This window comes from Typopeltis vanoorti, chromosome 2, assembly GCF_054136105.1.
Source record: "Typopeltis vanoorti isolate ZY-2024b chromosome 2, IOZ_Tvanoo_1.0, whole genome shotgun sequence".
Taxonomy (NCBI): domain Eukaryota; kingdom Metazoa; phylum Arthropoda; class Arachnida; order Uropygi; family Thelyphonidae; genus Typopeltis; species Typopeltis vanoorti.
This window is the reverse complement of record NC_143550.1, coordinates 119,697,575-119,716,665: the sequence shown is the minus strand read 5'-3', so window position 1 is coordinate 119,716,665 and position 19,091 is coordinate 119,697,575. Positions and strand designations below refer to the sequence as shown.

At 35.2% G+C, this 19,091-nt stretch overlaps 1 protein-coding gene across 1 annotated transcript in view; it reads left to right on the top strand.

Annotated features, from left to right (window-relative positions):
• Faa (fumarylacetoacetate hydrolase) overlaps nt 1-19,091 on the top strand; it is a 107,186-nt gene that overhangs the window by 43,354 nt on the left and 44,741 nt on the right. The window contains exons 6-7 of the mRNA XM_090407793.1: nt 3,881-3,978; nt 12,632-12,784. Coding sequence (XP_090263919.1) covers nt 3,881-3,978; nt 12,632-12,784 — 251 coding nt within the window. The remainder of the gene's footprint in view (nt 1-3,880; nt 3,979-12,631; nt 12,785-19,091) is intronic.

The following is a 19,091-nucleotide window of genomic DNA, read 5'->3' as shown; positions in this document are numbered from 1 at the left end:
TCGAAAAATTGCTAAATGAAACAAGCAGTGATAGCACAGTGGTAAAAAAACACTCAGCAGGAATACATATCCATACTTGAAGTAGAAAAAGCCATCAAAGGCTTGAAATGTGGGAAGGCAGCAGGAATAGATGATATTCGACCAGAAATGCAGAAATATGATTTTATAAAAGTCTTACAGTGGCTGCATTGCATAGTTCAGAAAGCCTGGCCAGAGGGACAAATTCCCAATGATTGGAGTAGAGCTCTAATAGTACTCATATATAAAAAGGGAAATAAAACTGAATGTGAAAATTACAGAGGTATTTCCCTACTGAGTGTTCCTGGCAAGATATATGCAAACGTACTTGAGAAACAGTTGAGAAGAATTGTGGAAGAAAAGCTTGGTGAAGAACAAGCTGGATTCAGGCCAAATAGAGCCTGTCAGGATCAGATCTTAACTTTACGACAAATAGTGGAGAAAGCATAGGAATATAACAAAGATCTGTATTTAAGTTTTGTCAATCTGGAAAAGGCATATGACAAGGTGCCAAGAGAGAAGCTATACAATACGCTACAGTTATATGGTGTCAATTGGGCATTATATCAAGCAAGATAGTCTTTATTTGAGTTGTAAGTCGGCAGTTAGAATTGAAGGAAGTACAGGAAGATGGTTTAATGTTAAATCTGGTGTGAGACAAGGATGTACATTATCCCCTCTGTTATTCATTATCTATATGAATCACATTATGAAGGTTAAATATAATAAATTTAGTTTAATCCTTTATCCAAGTGTGAGCAAACAAAGTTTGTGCCTGAAAGTATCTTCAGGACTGGGGTAAGGTAGTGCAACACCAGGGAAACTCCTTGCAAAGGTGGAGCAAGATACTATCACTCCTATCTCAGTATCTCCCATAATGCAAAACACATATCCTTGCGGATATGTCTCAAGCAATACTTACTCTGTATTTGTGTTGTAAGTCGGCAGTTAGAATTGAAGGAAGTACAGGAAGATGGTTTAATGTTAAATCTGCTCTGAGACAAGGATGTACATTTTCCCTTCTGTTATTCATTATCTATATGGATCACATTATGAAGGTTAAATATAATAAATTTAGTTTAATCCTTTATCCAAGTGTGAGCAAACAAAGTTTGCACCTGAAGGTATCTTCAGGACTGGGGTGGTGCAACACCAGGGCAAATCCTTGCAAAGGTGGAGCAAGATACTATCATTCCTATCTCAGTATCGCCCATAATGCAAAACGCAAAAAACAGAAAGATGTTGACAGTTTTGAGATAGGAGTGATAGTAGCTAGCTCCACCTTTGCAAATAGTTGCCCTCGTGTTGCACCACCTTACCCGAGTCCTGAAGATACTTTCAGGCGCAAACTTTGTTTGCTCACACTTGGATAAAGGATTAAACTAAATTTATTATATTCTAACCAAGTGAAAAATAAACTTTCAACATCTTTCTCTAAATCCAGAGTAATTTATTAAAAAGGTGGCACACCATTTGGCAACTCCTATAGGTAGAGATGATCTTGCTAATGCTTCTGGCTGGTATCTGCACTTGGGCCTGGCTCCCACTGAAGAGAACTCAATAAAGGTCGAAACTAGTCTGGGTAGTGGCCCTTCCCTTAATGCATAACATTAGACATATCCGCAAGGAGATGTGTTTTGTATTATGGGAGATACTGAGATAGGAGTGATAGTAGCTTGCTCCTCCTTTGAAAGGAGTCGCCCTGGTGTTGCACCACCTTACCCCAGTCCTGAAGATACTTTCAGGAGCAAACTTTGTTTGCTCACACTTGGATAAAGGATTAAACTAAATTTATTATATTCTAACTAAGTGAAAAATAAACTTTCAACACATTATGAAGGAAAGTGGTATTAAACATGATATCAGAATTGGAGATAATGTCAGCTCTTTGCTTTATGCGGATGATGCTATACTTCTAAATAAATCCGCTACAAGTTTGCAAGAGTCCCTGACTAAATTGAATAACTATTGTAATAGATATGGTATGAAGGTCAGCATTAAAAAGACAAAGACAATGAAAATAGGTAGAATTATTGAAAATGTCAACTGTGTTGTTTTACTTGTGGAACAAGTAAAACATTTCAGCTATTTATGCACGATTTTTAGTGAAGATGGTAAATTAAATATGGAAATAGACAACAGAATCCACAAAGCTGGTATGGTAGGAAGTCAATTGAATAAATTCATATGGAATAAGAGAGAACACTAAATTAGCTGTATACAAGACAGTGTTCAAACCAGTTTTAACTTATGGATCTGAGAGCTCTGTCAAAAGTAAAACACTTGACCAAAGACTAGAGACCACAAATATGAGAGTCCTGAGAAAGATTATAGGTGTGAACAGATGGCATCAATGGCAATATCATATTGAAAACGAGGATATTAGGAAAGAACTTGACATTGTCGGCATCCAGGAATGCATTAGCAGAGCTAATTTCAGGTGGTATGGTCACTTAAACAAAATGGGTGAGGAAAGATTAGCTAAACAAGTGTTCTCTGCCAGGTTGGCAGGAAAATGACCCAGAGGAAGACCAAGATTATAGGTGGATTGATATGATACAATGTGCTTTAGACGATAGAAATATAAAATCTGATAATGATATTATTGGAGTCTTGACAAATAACAGACTGATTTGGAGGAAATTTGTAGATAGGAAGTTAGTAATTGTGTAAATTTTTCATGTAGTACTATCATATCCTGTACACCCCTTAATAGTACATATCAGGAATTAGATGATGATGATGATTATATGTTGTTTTTTTTAATTAAAACCAAATAGCCACAAATGAATATAAGTATTCCATAAATATTATTGTGAGATGGAAAGTGTTCCATAAATATAATGTGAAATGAAAAGTATTCCGTGACTTTACAAGAGGACTTGAACGTGCATGGCATTAGAGCTGCCAGTTCAGCCTTGCAAAGTGTAAGGTTTTAAAATTTGGAAAACAAAAAATTTGAAAATGTTATTGTAGAAGATAAAAGGAAATAACGTAGAGGATTCCAAACTTCTGAGTGTAGATTTATTTATGTCCATTTATTTCGAGTGTTGTTTCCCTCCCCTCCTCATATAGTGTGGAATACAATGTTTCTAAAATAAAATGTAATTCAATATTTATAATTAAATAGTACCTGCTATTTAAATAATTCTCACAACATTAATACCCCAGAAGTTATATTAATTATTTGTAATAATTTTCATCTTCTTAAGAGGAAGAAAGCAACAAGTGATGTTTTTTTTTATTGTAAAACATTATGCTCATATGTTGGTGGGGAGAAGGTAAAAAAAAGTACTTAGTTGTTTCAGTAGCTCTGAACATAATAACCCAACTTAATCCATATTAATGTGTCATTAACAGGAAACATATTAGCAAATTAGCCAAGCAAATAGGAAAAGGGTTATTGTTATGCATATCTGATTTTTAATAATATACAGTAAAATATATAGAATATGTAGATTGGTAGACTGGTGCATTGGAAAAAGATGTGCACACAGGCAAAGGCTTTTGATAGATTGCCACCACATGATCAGTTGATAGCTAAATTGGAACAGATGGAGTTGGATAATAGATTAGTGCATTGGATTGTGGAGCTTGATATCAGCAAGTTGTGTATATGGTGGGAGGGGGGGGGGGCAATATCCTGAAATCATGAGTAGTGTGCTCAATTCAGAATGGTCCTGAAACAGATCCGTTTCAGAGCCATTTCTATTTAACTTGTATGTTAATGATATTGTGGATGAAGGATTGTGGAGATATTCAGATATCCATTCAAAATTTTCATTGTCCTGTTTCAGGGGACAACCTATTGTATTACATTTTCCTTTCTTATTTAAAAAAATAATTGACTTTTTCTGTTTAGGAAACATTTGCCTATTGGTTATCATGGAAGGGTATCATCAGTTGTTATATCTGGAACTCCTCTTCACAGGCCAAATGGCCAGACAAGGCCAGATGAGAGTAAGTGTTGTTAATGAGTAGCTTTCATCATTCTGTTTATTTGTTTAGTATGTAATATTGTTTAATTAGTTGGTTAGTGTCCATGTGTCATTTCATGTATGTTTCTTTTAATTTTCACACACAAAAAAATCAAGGAATAAATATTACTATTTAGAAATAGTATTACTTATTCCTTGTGTTTTTCATGTTAATTAAGAGAAACCTCTCATGGCACAAGCATATCTTGAAGAACAATTTTATCTATGTCTCTATAATTGGCCTTTAATGCTTCCTGACTGTACCTTTACTTGGCTTCCAGGGATGTCTGAGATCTTTTCTCACTGTAAGTTGCAAAATCTCGCTTGTATCTGTACTGTACTGTACTGTAAGATCCCTTTACCAACTTATCTTTCTATCTCCTCTCCTGCATCTATTTCTCAAATGTTAAAAGACCATATTGGCTTCATTCTGTCCTTATGCATAATTCCATAGGTGAGATATTATCCTCATAATTCAACATATTTCAACTGTCTTCCCATGTCCAACAGAATCCAAGTGACCATATCTGTACACATTGGTAGTAGTCCAGATATGATGTTGTCAAAAACTTGTAAACTTGGAGAATTAGCCTCCTCCTTCCTACAAATAAATGTTCCCTTCAACAGTGCACTAACTCTTTGTAATGGACTTAACCACCTTAACAATGTGTCCAGTAAATTATAACTGTCTACTGTCGCAACAAAGTCACTAACTTCATTGATTACTTGCACCAAATTTTCATTAATATTGAGGACACTGCTTGCAGTGTCCTCAATCCAAAATGCATAGCAACATTAACCTAACTCTCATTAAATAGGATTATTAATGAGTGTTAGGTTAATAATGAATTAAATAAGTTAGATTAAATAGAATTATGCCCATAGAGTCAGTCTGCAAGGATTGTGTATCATCCCCAACTTTGCATTATCAGCAAATAAATGAATATTACTATCTAGACTAGAGTTGTCCAATTGGCAGTCAGCATAGGTGACATAGGCTGTATTTGAATCTATAGTATATTTAATCTATAGCATAAATTCCATTGCCTTCCTCCCATATGTGCTTTCTTCCTTCCATTCTGCATTCCCATAGTTGAAGTTGCCCATAATAATTACTTGCTCTCCACTCATTAAGCTTATTTGCTGATGCACACTATCCACATCATACTTCACATCCCTGGGTTTATAGCGGCGACCATTATATTTTTTCCAAAACTCCACGTCATTAATTCTCCTGCAAGGTTAAATTTTGGATGATTGAAATAGAGTTTTCATCATTTCCATCTATAAAAAGGGGAATGAAGTTGAATGCAAGAATTACAGAAGAATTTCTCTTAAGTTTTCCGTGTAAAATTTATGCATGCATACTTGAGAAGAGGTGAGAAAAATTGTGGAGGAGAAACTTGGAGAAGAAGAAGCTCATTTCAGTCAAATATAGAGGTGGTCAAGATGATCACCTCTATTTGACTGAACAAATAGATGAGAAAGATGGGAATATAACATGGGTTTGTACTTAAATTTTGTAGATCTGGAAAAGACATGTAACAAACTAATGGAAGGCACAATGCCTGAAAAACGATCCCAGAGCTTTGCTCATATCATACAATCCGTCCATGAAGTAGCAGCAGAAACTTTGGTTACTAACGCTTCATCTTCTCAAAGGAAGCTGGTAACTCAAAACCACTGAAGAACTGATAAATAAACACAATGATATTAAGCAGCAATACAGGAATCAGAGGATGCACAGTCTATTTACTCAACTGAAAGAACTAAATGATTAAGTTATATGTGACCTTTTTGAAAATGATAAGGAAAGCCATATCCAGGCTATCTGTCAAAAATTAGAACTATATCAAAATACCCATAAAACCAGAGAAATGTACCAGGTAGCTAATTTCTTATGCATTAAGGAAAGGAAACCAAAAAAAAACTAAGAATGAAAGATACATGAAGACAAAAATGAACTCTTAGTGTGAAAGAACCACTTTGAAAAATTATTAAATACCTGCAATACAGCTCTAGCTACATCCAACATTCCATCACAATTGAGAGAAGGCTTAATAATACCAATACACAAAATAGGCAATCTAAACAACTCAGAAAATTACAGAAGAATCACTACTTCCTACTACACTGAGAATCTGTAACAGGATGCTTCTAAACCAAATTGAACTGTTGTAACACCTATTCTATTCAAAAATCAAGCAGGTTTCCTGAAAAACAGAAACACTGTTAAAGACATCCACTTGTTTAGAAGGTTGCTAGAAGGACAAAGAGATAAACACCCTCCCTTAATCTTAAACTTCATAAATTTCTTAAATGCTTTAGATTCAATGAATAGAGCAATGAATTTTGAACAAAGGATGTTAAAAATTCGCAGTTATTATAGCATACCTTTGAAAATAATCAAAGCAATAGCAGAATGATGTTGGAATTATCATGCAAGAGTAATGGTTAATGGAGAGATGACTGAGAGCTTTCCTATTTCCAGTGAAGTTCTTCAGAGAGACCTTTTGGCAACCTATCTTTTTATTATTACCCTTGATTCTGTATTCAGACTCACAGGAAATGGATATAGAATAACTATGAAAAATTCAGCAGGACAACGCTACATAAGCAGTCTCTGTTTTGTAGATGATGTTGTACTGATAGACTGATAATATTTAGACTGCCCAATGCCACCTAAATAATTTATGCAAAAATGCAGCACTGATTAGGTTGGCAGTAAAACTTAAGTCCTAAAGAGCAGAATAGAAGGAAATATTAAGCTTAATGACCACATTCTTGAAGAAGTAAATGATTTTCAGTACCTTGGTTCCTACATTGATACTCTGATGTAGTGAAAAGAATGCACAAAGCTCTCCAATTCCATAAAAGTCTAACTAATATCTGGAAATCCAATCTAATCACTACAAATACTAAAATTTGTCTATATAAAACTACCAGTCAAGCCATATTTACACATGGTGTCAAGGCATGGAACATCACTACTCAGCAAGCAGTTAATATCATCAATAGCTTTGGGACAACATGCCTTCAAACAGTACTAGGATACATGACAAGATCACATTCCTAATACTGTCATTCTTGAAGAAAGCCAGCAAAGAACCCTAATAAAAACAATTAAAAAAAAAAAGTCAACTGCGATGGTTGGGACACAAGCTTAAACATACATCTTCACCTGTGTTCTCTGCTCTTGCTCTATACAAGCCAACTGATGGACACAGAGGAAGAACCATAAAAACAATTTTGGCAATACATAAGCAAACTTCTTTTTGAAGATGAACCTTTTGAACATCTGGCATTTGCCATTGGCACAAAACAGAGCAACTTGGCTCATCATAGTCATGTAGACTATAGTGAGTTTTTGTTACATGAATATTTCCGTGCATATTTCCCTATTCATAAATGATGATGATGAAGAACTCCTAGTTTTCACTGTCTCCTTTGAAGTGGTACCCTTGAGCAATTATGCAGTAATCCTAGCAATTTTTCCATGATTCCAGGCATTCTTGGATGTCCACAAGTGTCACTGTGTTGAGCACCTTCTATGATTCTGCTTGGATCTCCTCAATTGTGTCAAACCGATGCCCTTTTAGCTGGAATTTTATCATGGGAAAAAGTCACAGGGGAAGGGTGCAGGCTAATAGGGAAGTGGGAGAATGAAGTCATGTTTTTGGAAGCCAGGAACTGTCAAACAATGAGTCATGGTGGAGAACCAGTCATTGTTCTTCCACTTATCTGGATGTTTACGTCGAATGCACTCTCTTAGCCACTTCAAAATCTCACAGTAAAACTTACCATTGACAGTTTGACCAGAGAAGGGAAATTCCTTGTGGACAGTGCCTTGTATGTTTAAAAAGAAATGAACACTGATCTGATAGTGCTGTAAACTTGACTTTGACTTGCTTTTTTTTTTCATCCACACATGAAAGACCACAAGACCTATAGCACACTAGTGTTCTAGGGCAAGAGGAATAGATGAAAGGCGGAGTCTGTTCACATTTTGCTTGAACAGCTGAGGGTTGTAATCTTTGGGGGAAGGCAGAGTGGGGGAGACTGTTCCAAAGGACAGAAGTAGATGGAATAAAAGAGGAAGCAGTAAAGTTGGTTCGGTGAGTTTTGAGATGGACTATAAAAGGGTGTTGGTTAGCAGTGGCTCTTTTTTTAATGATTTTGGAGGAGAGTGGAGGAATAATAGTGACCAATTTCCTCCAGAATAAATGTTCAATTTCTCTCTTGTCCATGAAAGTATCTGTAGAAGAGGCAGAAGCTGGATGTCTGTGAGAGAGGGGTCATTAATTAGCCGGATTGATAGAATCGGGCAATCTTAGAGAAGATTTTTGATCCACTACCCCAAATATGAAAGTAACATTCCATGGCTGGGTGGATTGGACTTTATAAAGATTTAGCAGGTGTGAAGTAGTGTCTTCTGTAAAAAAAAAAAAAAAAAAAAAAAAAAGTACACCAAGTTTTTTGAAAGCTGCAGAAGCTATAGTTGAAATATTGTGCCAGGAAATTTCGGTGGTGTAAGTTAGTCCAAGAAGAGAACTCTGATTGTGTTTGGATATCTCGGTACTACTGAAGGTAAGGGAGAATGAATGGGAGCTTTTCTTGTGAGAGATCAGACAGAACTGAGTTTTGGTGGAATTGAAGTTTACAAAGTTGTCCCTGTTCCACTTAGATATAGCTAGGAGATCTGAGTTCAGATCCCTGGTTGTGGTAGATCTTGAGGATTCTAATACTTGAGCACTAACAGTTTGTTGAATGAAAAGGAGGAATGGAATGTACTATCGTCAGCAAAAGGTATGGATAGGATTGGAAGTCTATGAGAGCAGGTCATTTATATATACAAGAGGAAGAGAGTGGGTGAAAGAACAGAACCCTGGGGGTACTCCTGCATTGTTTGGGGGATATCTAAGGAGAGCAAGCCATCCACTATGACACATAATGAGAGATCAGTGAGCAAGTTAGTGATCCAGTTGCAGACCATTGGATGGCAGTTTGGTGAGTTAGCCCCTGTGCTAAACTCAATCAAGTGCCTTTGAAATGTTTTTGACTGCCATGAATTTAGTGTTAGTATGTTGCTATTTTCACTCAAGTTTTTTGGATGAAACTAGCAGCAACACTCAAGAAGTTGGTAGGTCATTCTCCCTCCCTCCTATATAAAAAAAAAAACATACAATACTTTTTATAACACGATATTAAGGCAAATGATGTGAAGTCTTAGCTTCTTTATGCGAGTTGCCCCAGTCCTGAAAATACTTCAGGTGCAAACTTTGTTTGCTTACACTTGGGGATAAAGGATTAAATCAAGTATATAATTTCTTGGTATCTTTAATTTATAACATATAGCACTTTGTAAACAAAATTAAAAACATATACTTAGTAAAAGTGATTTATTAGTCAGTTTTGATGTATCTGCTGTTTTCATAAATGTCACTGACATAATTCTTCTTTTACAGGACAATTCCCACCTGATATGACTGCACTCTTTGTCCATGTACTAAATTCTGGTTATTTTTTGCTTGCAGAAAGAAGGCACAACCATGAGCTTGCCATACCCCCCCCCCCTCTGCAATTGCTAACTTTTATATGGAAGCTTTTGAGCAACATGTTCTTGATTCCTTTACTTTAGAACCCAAAGTCTGGCTTAGGTACATTGATGATGTTTTTGTTATCCGGCCTCATGTCCACCAGACTTTAAACACTTCCTCAGCCACCTAAACAGACAACACAAATGCATACAATTCACAGTTGAAATTGAAAGTCAGCATAAACTTTCATTTCTAGATATGCTTCTCACCTGTCCTCCTTCCAGCAGTCTTTCCCTCAATGTTTACCATAAGCCTACATATACTGCCCAATTTATACACACAAACTGTTACCACCACCTAACCCAAAAAACTAGGTATTATTAGCACATTGAAAAAACACGGCTTTAATGATTTGCTCCATCAAGCAAGCACTTAAACATGAATTAAGAATTATCAGCAATACTTTCCTAAGAAATGGCTACAGCAAAAAATACTATCAACAAAATTATTCACAAGACCCTTCCTCCTCTGGCCCACTCTGGAGGGCAAGGGGAGAAAGGAGATCCTTGAAAACTATACCATATTCGGTGCACCTGTAACCTGCCTTATATAGGTGAAACTTGCACAATTCCTGTCTGGAAAAAGGAACATAAACAACACATTAAATTTAATAACTATGGGAATAAATCTGGCCTTTCTGATCCTGCCCAGAATTCTCTACGTAGAATTGATTCGGAAGGCATGTGTTCATTAATCACACCAAAACATGATATGAGTGCAAATTAAATAAGCTGTGAAAATTCTAATCAACCACACTAATCTTAACAATAATAATGGTCTAAAATTCCCAAGAATATGGATGGTACATATTTTACCCACATAACCTTTTGTTGTAAGAGCTCATTATAAATTGTAGTACTCCAGGATCTTAGCCTTAATATAACAAACACTTATGTTAAATTATTGATTAAGCTACCACTATTGCTATATTAAAAGTATTAATATGAATTTATTCTCTGACCATGTCATAAATAGGATATAGCTTTGATGTTTTTTTTTCTCCGGTAGAGGTCAGGCCAGTAGAATAATGGTTGATGAAATATCACTGTTATGTCACTTTGGCATACTGTTTGGAATGTAATGTAGCTTGTCTCTGTATATATATGTGTGTGTGTATACTCCAGATGATGACCTTAATATGAAGGTCGAGACACCAGGAAATTAAAAAATGATTCTTAATATGGTAGTAGTCTCCATAATTTATCAAAATCAACTACCAGCCTGATGAATATTCTAACGATTAAAACATGGATAGTTTAAATTGATAACTGGAATTGATTCCTTAACCAAATCCCCAACTACTATATTTCCAGTCTTCACTTTTCTTTCTCAGATAGAATTAGTTCTGCAATCCATGAGGTTGTCTCTTACACATTATGATCCTCTCTCTCTGCAACATAACATAATTATGACTTGATTTATTTCATGTGTCCATGCTTTCATATAACCACTGCATATCTAGTTTTCATAACTGATTCACATTATATTTTCACTGAACAGTTTCTCGGTGCATATGATATCAAACCCATTGTAATCCATAACAAAAATCTTTTCAGCCAACAAATTCACCCCATACAACAACATACTGTACACCATTTTCCTGCATGTGTGTACTCACTGTATTATCATCACAGCTTTCTCTCCTTGAACTCACTTCCTGTATAATATGGTAATAACACACTTACAATTTTGACTTTGTTGCTGTTTTTTCCCTGTCTCATTCAGCGGCTCTTGCATATATTCCTTCATTTGTTCCAACCAGCATAATCATGTAGTCCACTCATTCTGCTTACTTTTATTCTACAAATCTGCACTCCTAGAAAATATGCTTCATTGAGATAAATGAAGCATATTTTCCTAAAGATAAAATTACCATATCTTTTTCATGTTTCTGCTTTCTTGTGCCTTCATTTACTTTTTGTGTTTCATTTTCCTTCTGTTTGCCAAGTGTTTTTTTAGTCTTGTGAAGCACTTGTCAGAATTTCTAACAATGTGCCAAACTCGTCTACCCCCACTACTTGCATACCACCTCTACTACCACTGTCCTGCACCACATTTCATTCATACTCACTTTCCTTTTTACATTCATAACAGTCTGCCACGCCATCTCATTTCTCCCTCTTTTGAAAATCCACTCACGTTCAACACATTGTATTATGCACTTTATGATTCAATCTGCCTAATCAACATGCATTTTGGACATATTATAGCATCATCATCACTCCTTTTTCTCACAAACTACTGATATTCACCAATGCATACATCGCACACACATGCAACATTGAAAAACGTTTCCTTAGATTCAGAGGACTTGCTACCTCCTTTGTTATATTATACACTTTATCAATATTTACAAAGAAACAATAAGCACCCAGCTAGCTACACACATAAGTTAAAACATTTAGACTAATTATTGGTTAAAAATTAGTAGAAACTCAAAGAAGGCTAATAAAAAACCTCTGTAGCAGTTTTGCTCCTTACTATATAATGAACAGAACCATTTTCATTGTTATTGATCTCTCTAGTTATGCATCAACAGAGCATAAACTAAATATTCTTCCCAAAGTCATAAATTTGTCAGTGCATCAAATGTTCTACATTCAGTTTTTGGACCATTGCAATAAGAGTGCAATATACAAAATTTAAGTTATTTTGAAATCTGTGTCCCATGTGTGTAGTACAGTGATATTGCTCTCTTGTTCTAATAAACATGTGAGATAGCAGTTTCATTGTATTATGCATATTGAAAAGGAAATTGCTATCAAGATTGACTTGAACAATTTGGGAAAAAAAACAAAAAAACTTTCCAGTTGAATTCCACTTGTATGTTTAGAAATGGTATTTTGAAACATGATTTATATCCGTTGTTTTTGTTTGCTATAGTTGATAATTCATCTTGAAGAAGTTGCTTGTTGGACTGATGAAACATTGATGTCAAATAAAGATTAATGCAGTATCATGCAATGAATTGTAATTTAAATATTTAACTTTTTAAAGTGAATATGTTTGTAACTTTTTTTTTTATTATTATTTCTGTAGCAAAATCTCCTGTGTTTGGACAATCTAAACAAATGGACTTCGAACTGGAAACGGCATTTTTTATTGGGCCATCATCTAAACTAGGGGAACCTATTCCAATTGATAAGACTCAAGATCACATATTTGGAATGGTGTTAATGAATGACTGGAGTGGTAAGCAACTAACATATAAGCAATTGACTGATAAAATAAAAATTTGTAAAATATTTTTGGCATTATTCTTATCATATTGTTATTATTGCATAACTTCACACATTCAAATTGAAGCCCCAGTTATCCTATGATGTCAATCTCTTCAGATCATTCTGCAGGCTGGATGTATTCTTGCTTCCACATATTGTGATAAGTGCCAGCTGTGTGTGTGTGTGTGTGTGTGTGTGTGTGTGTGTGTGTGTGTGTTGTAGAGGCAATTTAGGACAGGCATTGGCTCTGGAGCCATTGAGCACAGTTGGAGAGATGCCATCAGGACCAGAAGACTTGTTTAGTGTCAAAGTTGTTTAGTATTCATCTGATGTCTTTTTTGCCAAAAAAATTATTCTTTCTATATAGTATGAAGAGCTTTTGTCATCACTTCAGGAATTGAGATAATGAATTATGCCAGGAGGTCAGCTTTATCTTGGGATATAACAGTGATGCCATATTGATAAGTGAGAAAAATGGAAGCTCTGGTAAGCAGAAGTTTTATGCACTGTCTTTTGCAGAGGCAAAGAGGGCATGGTTCCATGTGTACAATTTTTCTGCTGCTGCCTTTATGAAGTCGGATTAAGATTTGCTGATGGTTATTTTTCAATTATTATGTGCTTCAGCATAAGTTGAATATGAGCTGGGGTTCTTGTTGCAAGCCACCTGCAGAAATCTGATTTTTTTTTAATCCTCCTTCAACTGTTTGGTACAATCTGTTAAACTGACCTGGAAAGCGAACAAGAATTTTGGGTGAAATGCAAAATGAAGGCCTTGCTGGTGAAAATAATTTGTGTGACTTGTTCAGAGTAGGTATTTGGGACAGAAGACTGGAAACAATAGTAAGACCATGAAAGGAATAGTTGAAGTTTCATACGTCAACCACTGGGTACCTTTGTAGTGCTAGAGGTCACATGATTAGCAGGAGGGCATTCTCTGTGAGAGGAAAATTGCTACTCTATCTGAGATACTGAGATATGTGGTGTATCTGGAAGGAGAGCCAGTTATAAAAAGATTAAGGGTGTAATGGAAGAGCAGAGAGAGTTAGGAGAAATTCAGTTAGATAAATGTATGATTTGCATTAGGTCATTATCTGCAATAAAATTTTGTTTTTGCTATAAGATACACAAATCTAATGGTAACTGCTCTTCAAGCAACACACTATAAATTTGAATCCTACCATGGACACAGATGTTAGGTGGAAGATGAATTTTGTCACCTTCTGTGAGATCACGATTCTTCTTATTGGAGATCTCAAGTGGCTTGAGAAGGTTCCATGTTTGATATCCAGAGGACATACTGCTAAGAAAGCCAAGGTTGCTCATAGGATTACTTGGCTATTGAAGAACACACTAACAAGCAGAGATAAGGAAGTTATCATTCCTCTTTATATCCATATTTGAATTACTGGTCTGTTCACTTAGGTTTCTTGGGATGAGAGGGGGGATCCAGAGACAAGTGATCAAGATGGTGAGTGGCCTGTGGAATATTCCTTATAAGGATTACGAGTTAGTGGGTTGCAAAAGTTGGTTGATAGGTGAAGAAGAGGGGGATATGATAGAAACATTTAAGTTACTTAAAGGATTTTTATAGGATTGATTCAGGTGAATTTGTTTCAGCACTCGACTAGAGGAGGCAGAACAAGAGGTCATCCCTGGAAGTTGAATAGATTGCCAGTCAGTTGCAAGTGCTCAGTCTGTTAATAGTTTCAAGGAGAGGTATGATAGATATTGTGTGGTTAGTTTGGGTCTCATAATGAGTCTTTGGAATTCATGGAGGTGTCCATAAAATAATAATAATTTGATATGAAACTCAGCAATGAAAAGACAAAGACATGAAAATAGGCAGAAACATTGTATCAACTATACACTGAATAGAGAACCCATAAAACAAGTAAAACATTACAACTATTTAGGTACAATTTTTAGTGAAAACATAATAAACCAAATATGGAAATAGACTATAGAATTATCAAAGCTAGTATGGTAGGAATTCAACTGGATATACTTATTTGGAATAAGAGAGAAATTAATCTAAACACTCAACTATCTGTATACAAGACAGTGTTTCAAACCAATTTTAACATATGCATCTGAGAGCTAGTTATAAATAAAAACACTTAATCAAAGACTGAAGACCACAAATATGACAGTTCTGAGAAAGATTAGAAGTATGAACAGATGGCATCAATGGCAAAATCATGTCAGCTGGCCTGGTTGGCAGAGTGGTTAACATATCCATTCTCCAGCCAAAAAAAGGCTCTGGGTTCGAATCTTGCCATAGGCATGGATGTTTGTGATTGTCTGTGGAAATACTAGTTGTAGTGGGAAAGGAGATGGCAATGGTGTAGATGATGCAGTTCACTTTAATTGTTGGATTTAGTGGCAGAAACGGAGAGTTATATAGTAGGTGCCCTCCCTCTCTTCCTTGATGAGGTCTTTCAACTCCTTGGAGGTGTCACATAATAATAATAAATAGTAATATTATATATTTATGTTATTTATATATTCTTCTTCTTTTCAGCCATTTTCCATCCACTGCTGGATGAAGGCCTCCTCCAGTTCTTTCCACCTTTCTCTGTTCTTGGCAATAGTTGACCAATTTTCCCCAACAAAATTTGACAGTTCATCACTCCACTTTCTTTTAGAATGTCCTCGGTCTTGTTTCCCTTCTTTAGGAATCCAGTTTGTTAGTATAGTGGTCCATCGCTCATCTTCTCTTCTGGATAGATGTCTGGCCCATTTCCATTTTAGTCGCTTGTGGTGAAGAATGATGCGAGTCTGGCTTATTATCCAGGTGTTTCGCTTATCTTTTAATGTGATGCCTAGCATCAACCTCTCCATTTTTCTTTGAGTTGTTAATTTATTTGCCAGTGCTTTTGTTAGCGACCAAGTTTCACAACCATATGAGATGACTGGAAGTATACACTGGTTAAATGTCTTCCTTTTTAAACGGAGTGGGACATCATTGTTTTGAAAAATGCTTTTCAATTTTCTGAATGCACTACAGGTAAGTTGAACTCTCCTGTTTATTTCCTTTTGGAGTTCACAGTTTAGATCAATAAATAAATAAATTTCGTGTGATGATATGGCGTTTCCCCTTTTTATGGGAGTTCACGGTACCATCTAGTCCTACTAGATGGTACCGTAAATTTTATCCGGGCTCCGGAACCGGCATAGGTTGACGAATCAAACCTTTGGCTGGGTCAGTATTCCTGGCTGTAATCCGTGTGTGTGTGTCCTCGGACCTGTTTGCCTGGTTTAGATCAATGAGATGACCTAAGTATGTATATGAAGAGACTCTTTCCAAGAAATTGTTTTCTATTATTGTTTTTTGGTGTTACAAAATGATTAAACATGATTTTAGTTTTTTCTCTGTTTATCTTTAGACTGACTTTTCTGCTTTCATGATATAGTTTTTCTATCATTATATTAAGGTCTTCTGGAGTGTTTGCAAAAATTATGATGTCATCTGCATATCTTAGGTGTGTTAAGTTTCTGTTATTAATTTTTATACTAAGGTTTGTCCAGTTTATATTATTAAATATTTCTTGAAGGACTGTTGTAAAGATTTTGGGTGATAGAGAGTCTCCTTGTCAGACACCTTTTTCAATTGATATTTTATTACTACTCGTGTGAAGTTGGATTGTTGCTGTTGCAGTGAGGTATATTGCCTGGAGGAGGTCCATAAATTCTCCAGGAACTCCCTGATTCTGGAGTGCTTTGATTATTGCATTAGTTTTGATGGAATCAAATGCTTTTTCATAAGAAGGCTAAACAGAGAGGCAATTGGTTTTCTTCTGCTTATTATATATATTACATAATATAATGTAATAATATATAATAATATAATATTACTATAATATTACGTAATAATATAAATTATAATAATATATAATTTAGTAAGAAGTGTCTTAGCAGGCCAAAACATAAGATACAGTATTAGAATCCTGACAGATAAGAGATTGATTTGGAGGAAAATTGTTGATAGGAAGTTAGTAATGATGTAAAATTTTTGTGTAGTACTATTGTAATGTGCTGTACACCCTCTCTGAGGATGCTTATCAGGAATTTAATAATTAAGTATTGACATTACTCTTGACGACATTCCTCTTGACTTTTTACCATAATGATGTCACTACTTGTTTCATTTTCCATGTATAAGACGAAACAGAACACATTTGATTTTTCATATTTTTTGAATATTTTTTTTAAATATTCCAAGTATATTTAGTAATTAGGTAATATTTTTAAGATACATACTAAGATGCATTTTCTGGGCTAACTTGGTTCATGTTCTCATGGCCAATCGTTCTCTCCTCATGAAGTTGAAGCACCATTTTGCCTTTCCTGTGAAATCAACAATGCTCATTGAATAAGCTTGGTTGACATACATATCCCACTCTGGTGCTGCTGCTCCATAATCCAAGTGTTAAGCCTCTGCTCCAAGCTTGGCCATTTTGCTGGTTTTCCTCTTAAGGCCCTCTTCTTTTTTGGCATCTTGATTAGTTGGTCTTCCTGTTTTCTCCACTGTCTAATCATACACTCAGTTGGAGGAGGTCCAAACTGTCTCTCTGAAGCTTTATTTCCATGTTCCTTTGCGTAATTGATACTTTTAACTCGAATTTTGAAGAATATGACAATTGTTTTTTATTTCTGGTCATTTTTATGGGCTAGTGCTCAAAATATTGTTAATGCATTAATTTACCCTGCCAACAAGTTGCAGAAGTAGGAATGCTTCCAGAATTCTGATTGGTTTATTCAGAATCGGCCGTTAATGACATCAATCGACAGAGTTAACAAAAGCTAGTGATTGGCAGAAGCCGGTTCGCAGAAACAAGGTACCAACAGTTTCGCCACGGCAACCACGGGCCTCTCAACCAGTCATCCCCCCCCCTGTGTATAAGATGACCTCCAATTTTTGGTCTAAAAATTTTAGAAAAAAGTATCGTCTTGTACACAGAAAAATACAGTACTTCAAGCATCTAGATTATCTTAACTTCAGTTTTCATGTCACTTTTATTATCTCTGATTCCTTTTACAGTACTGTTTTCTCCATTTGTAAGCTTCTTCAATATCTTCAGAATATTTACTAACTTCCTGATATTTGTTTTCCATGTTAGCTATTTTATACATTGCTTCACTTTCTTATATATACAGGAAAACTTCACTTAATGCGATTAATTAATCCATCAATTAATGTACGTTAATCGAATACAATAAACAATAGGAATAATTATAATTTCTCCATCAGTTAGTGTAAATTTGAAAAAAAATTACAGTATAAGTTATATTAGAGGATAAAATCATCAAAGTTAATAAAAAATCAATTACTTAAAATTTTATTTATTGTTTAAGCATTTGATTGAGCTATCTTTTTACAAAAAAAATTGAGTAAAGATGTTTGAATGGTGATCGATTCTTTCATCTTTTCATGCAATTTGCGATACTTGGTGATTGCTTTATCAAGATTTCTGCAGACTTCAAAGCTTCGTTCTATATCAGGATCAGCATCAAACAAAATTTTCTTAGCATGCTCAATGTGTTAGAAAACTACTCAAGTTCTTTTGCAGTTAGCTTCTTAGTCATAACATTTTCTTGTTCGCACTCCTTATCTTCTTCATATGCACACTGTTCAAGTTGAAGGAGATCATTCTCACTTAACTGTTCTGAATGGGAATCGAGCAAGTTTCTCACATCTTCATTATCCAGTTCATTAAATGCAAGTTTTTTTTCAATTGTGCTGATTTCTTCGATAATGTTAGATCTTGGATTTTGAGCACCATAAACTAACATAGACTTCAGTTTAAAGTTGCCTTCTCCTAATAAAAGAGTAAAACAATCTTTAGATATTTGTATCCTGGTCGAGATGCTTTCGTTTTAGCTAGGAAAGATTTTGGTGGCATACGCTTCCAAAAGAGACCTATTTCATTGACTTTGAATATTTTCCGATCTTCATAATCATCCTCCTGAATTATCCTTTGCAATTCTTAAGAAAACTTGGCCACAGAATCTTTATACAGCACGAGCAGATATGTTATGCAGTCCAGTTCAATTTTTAAAAAGGTCATACCATCCTAAACTCACAGTAAATCTTTCACATTTCTCTTGAAATTTGGTCTCTTTCAGTGATGTAAAAATATTAAAAAATTTTTTCTTCACAATCCTCAATCCAGAGTGATAGAAGATGTTCCATCTCAATCGTTAAATAGCTTCTATTTCGGGTGATCTGCATACTTAAAGAAGTAGCAACTTTTCCTTGTTCTTTGCTCGTATTTGAT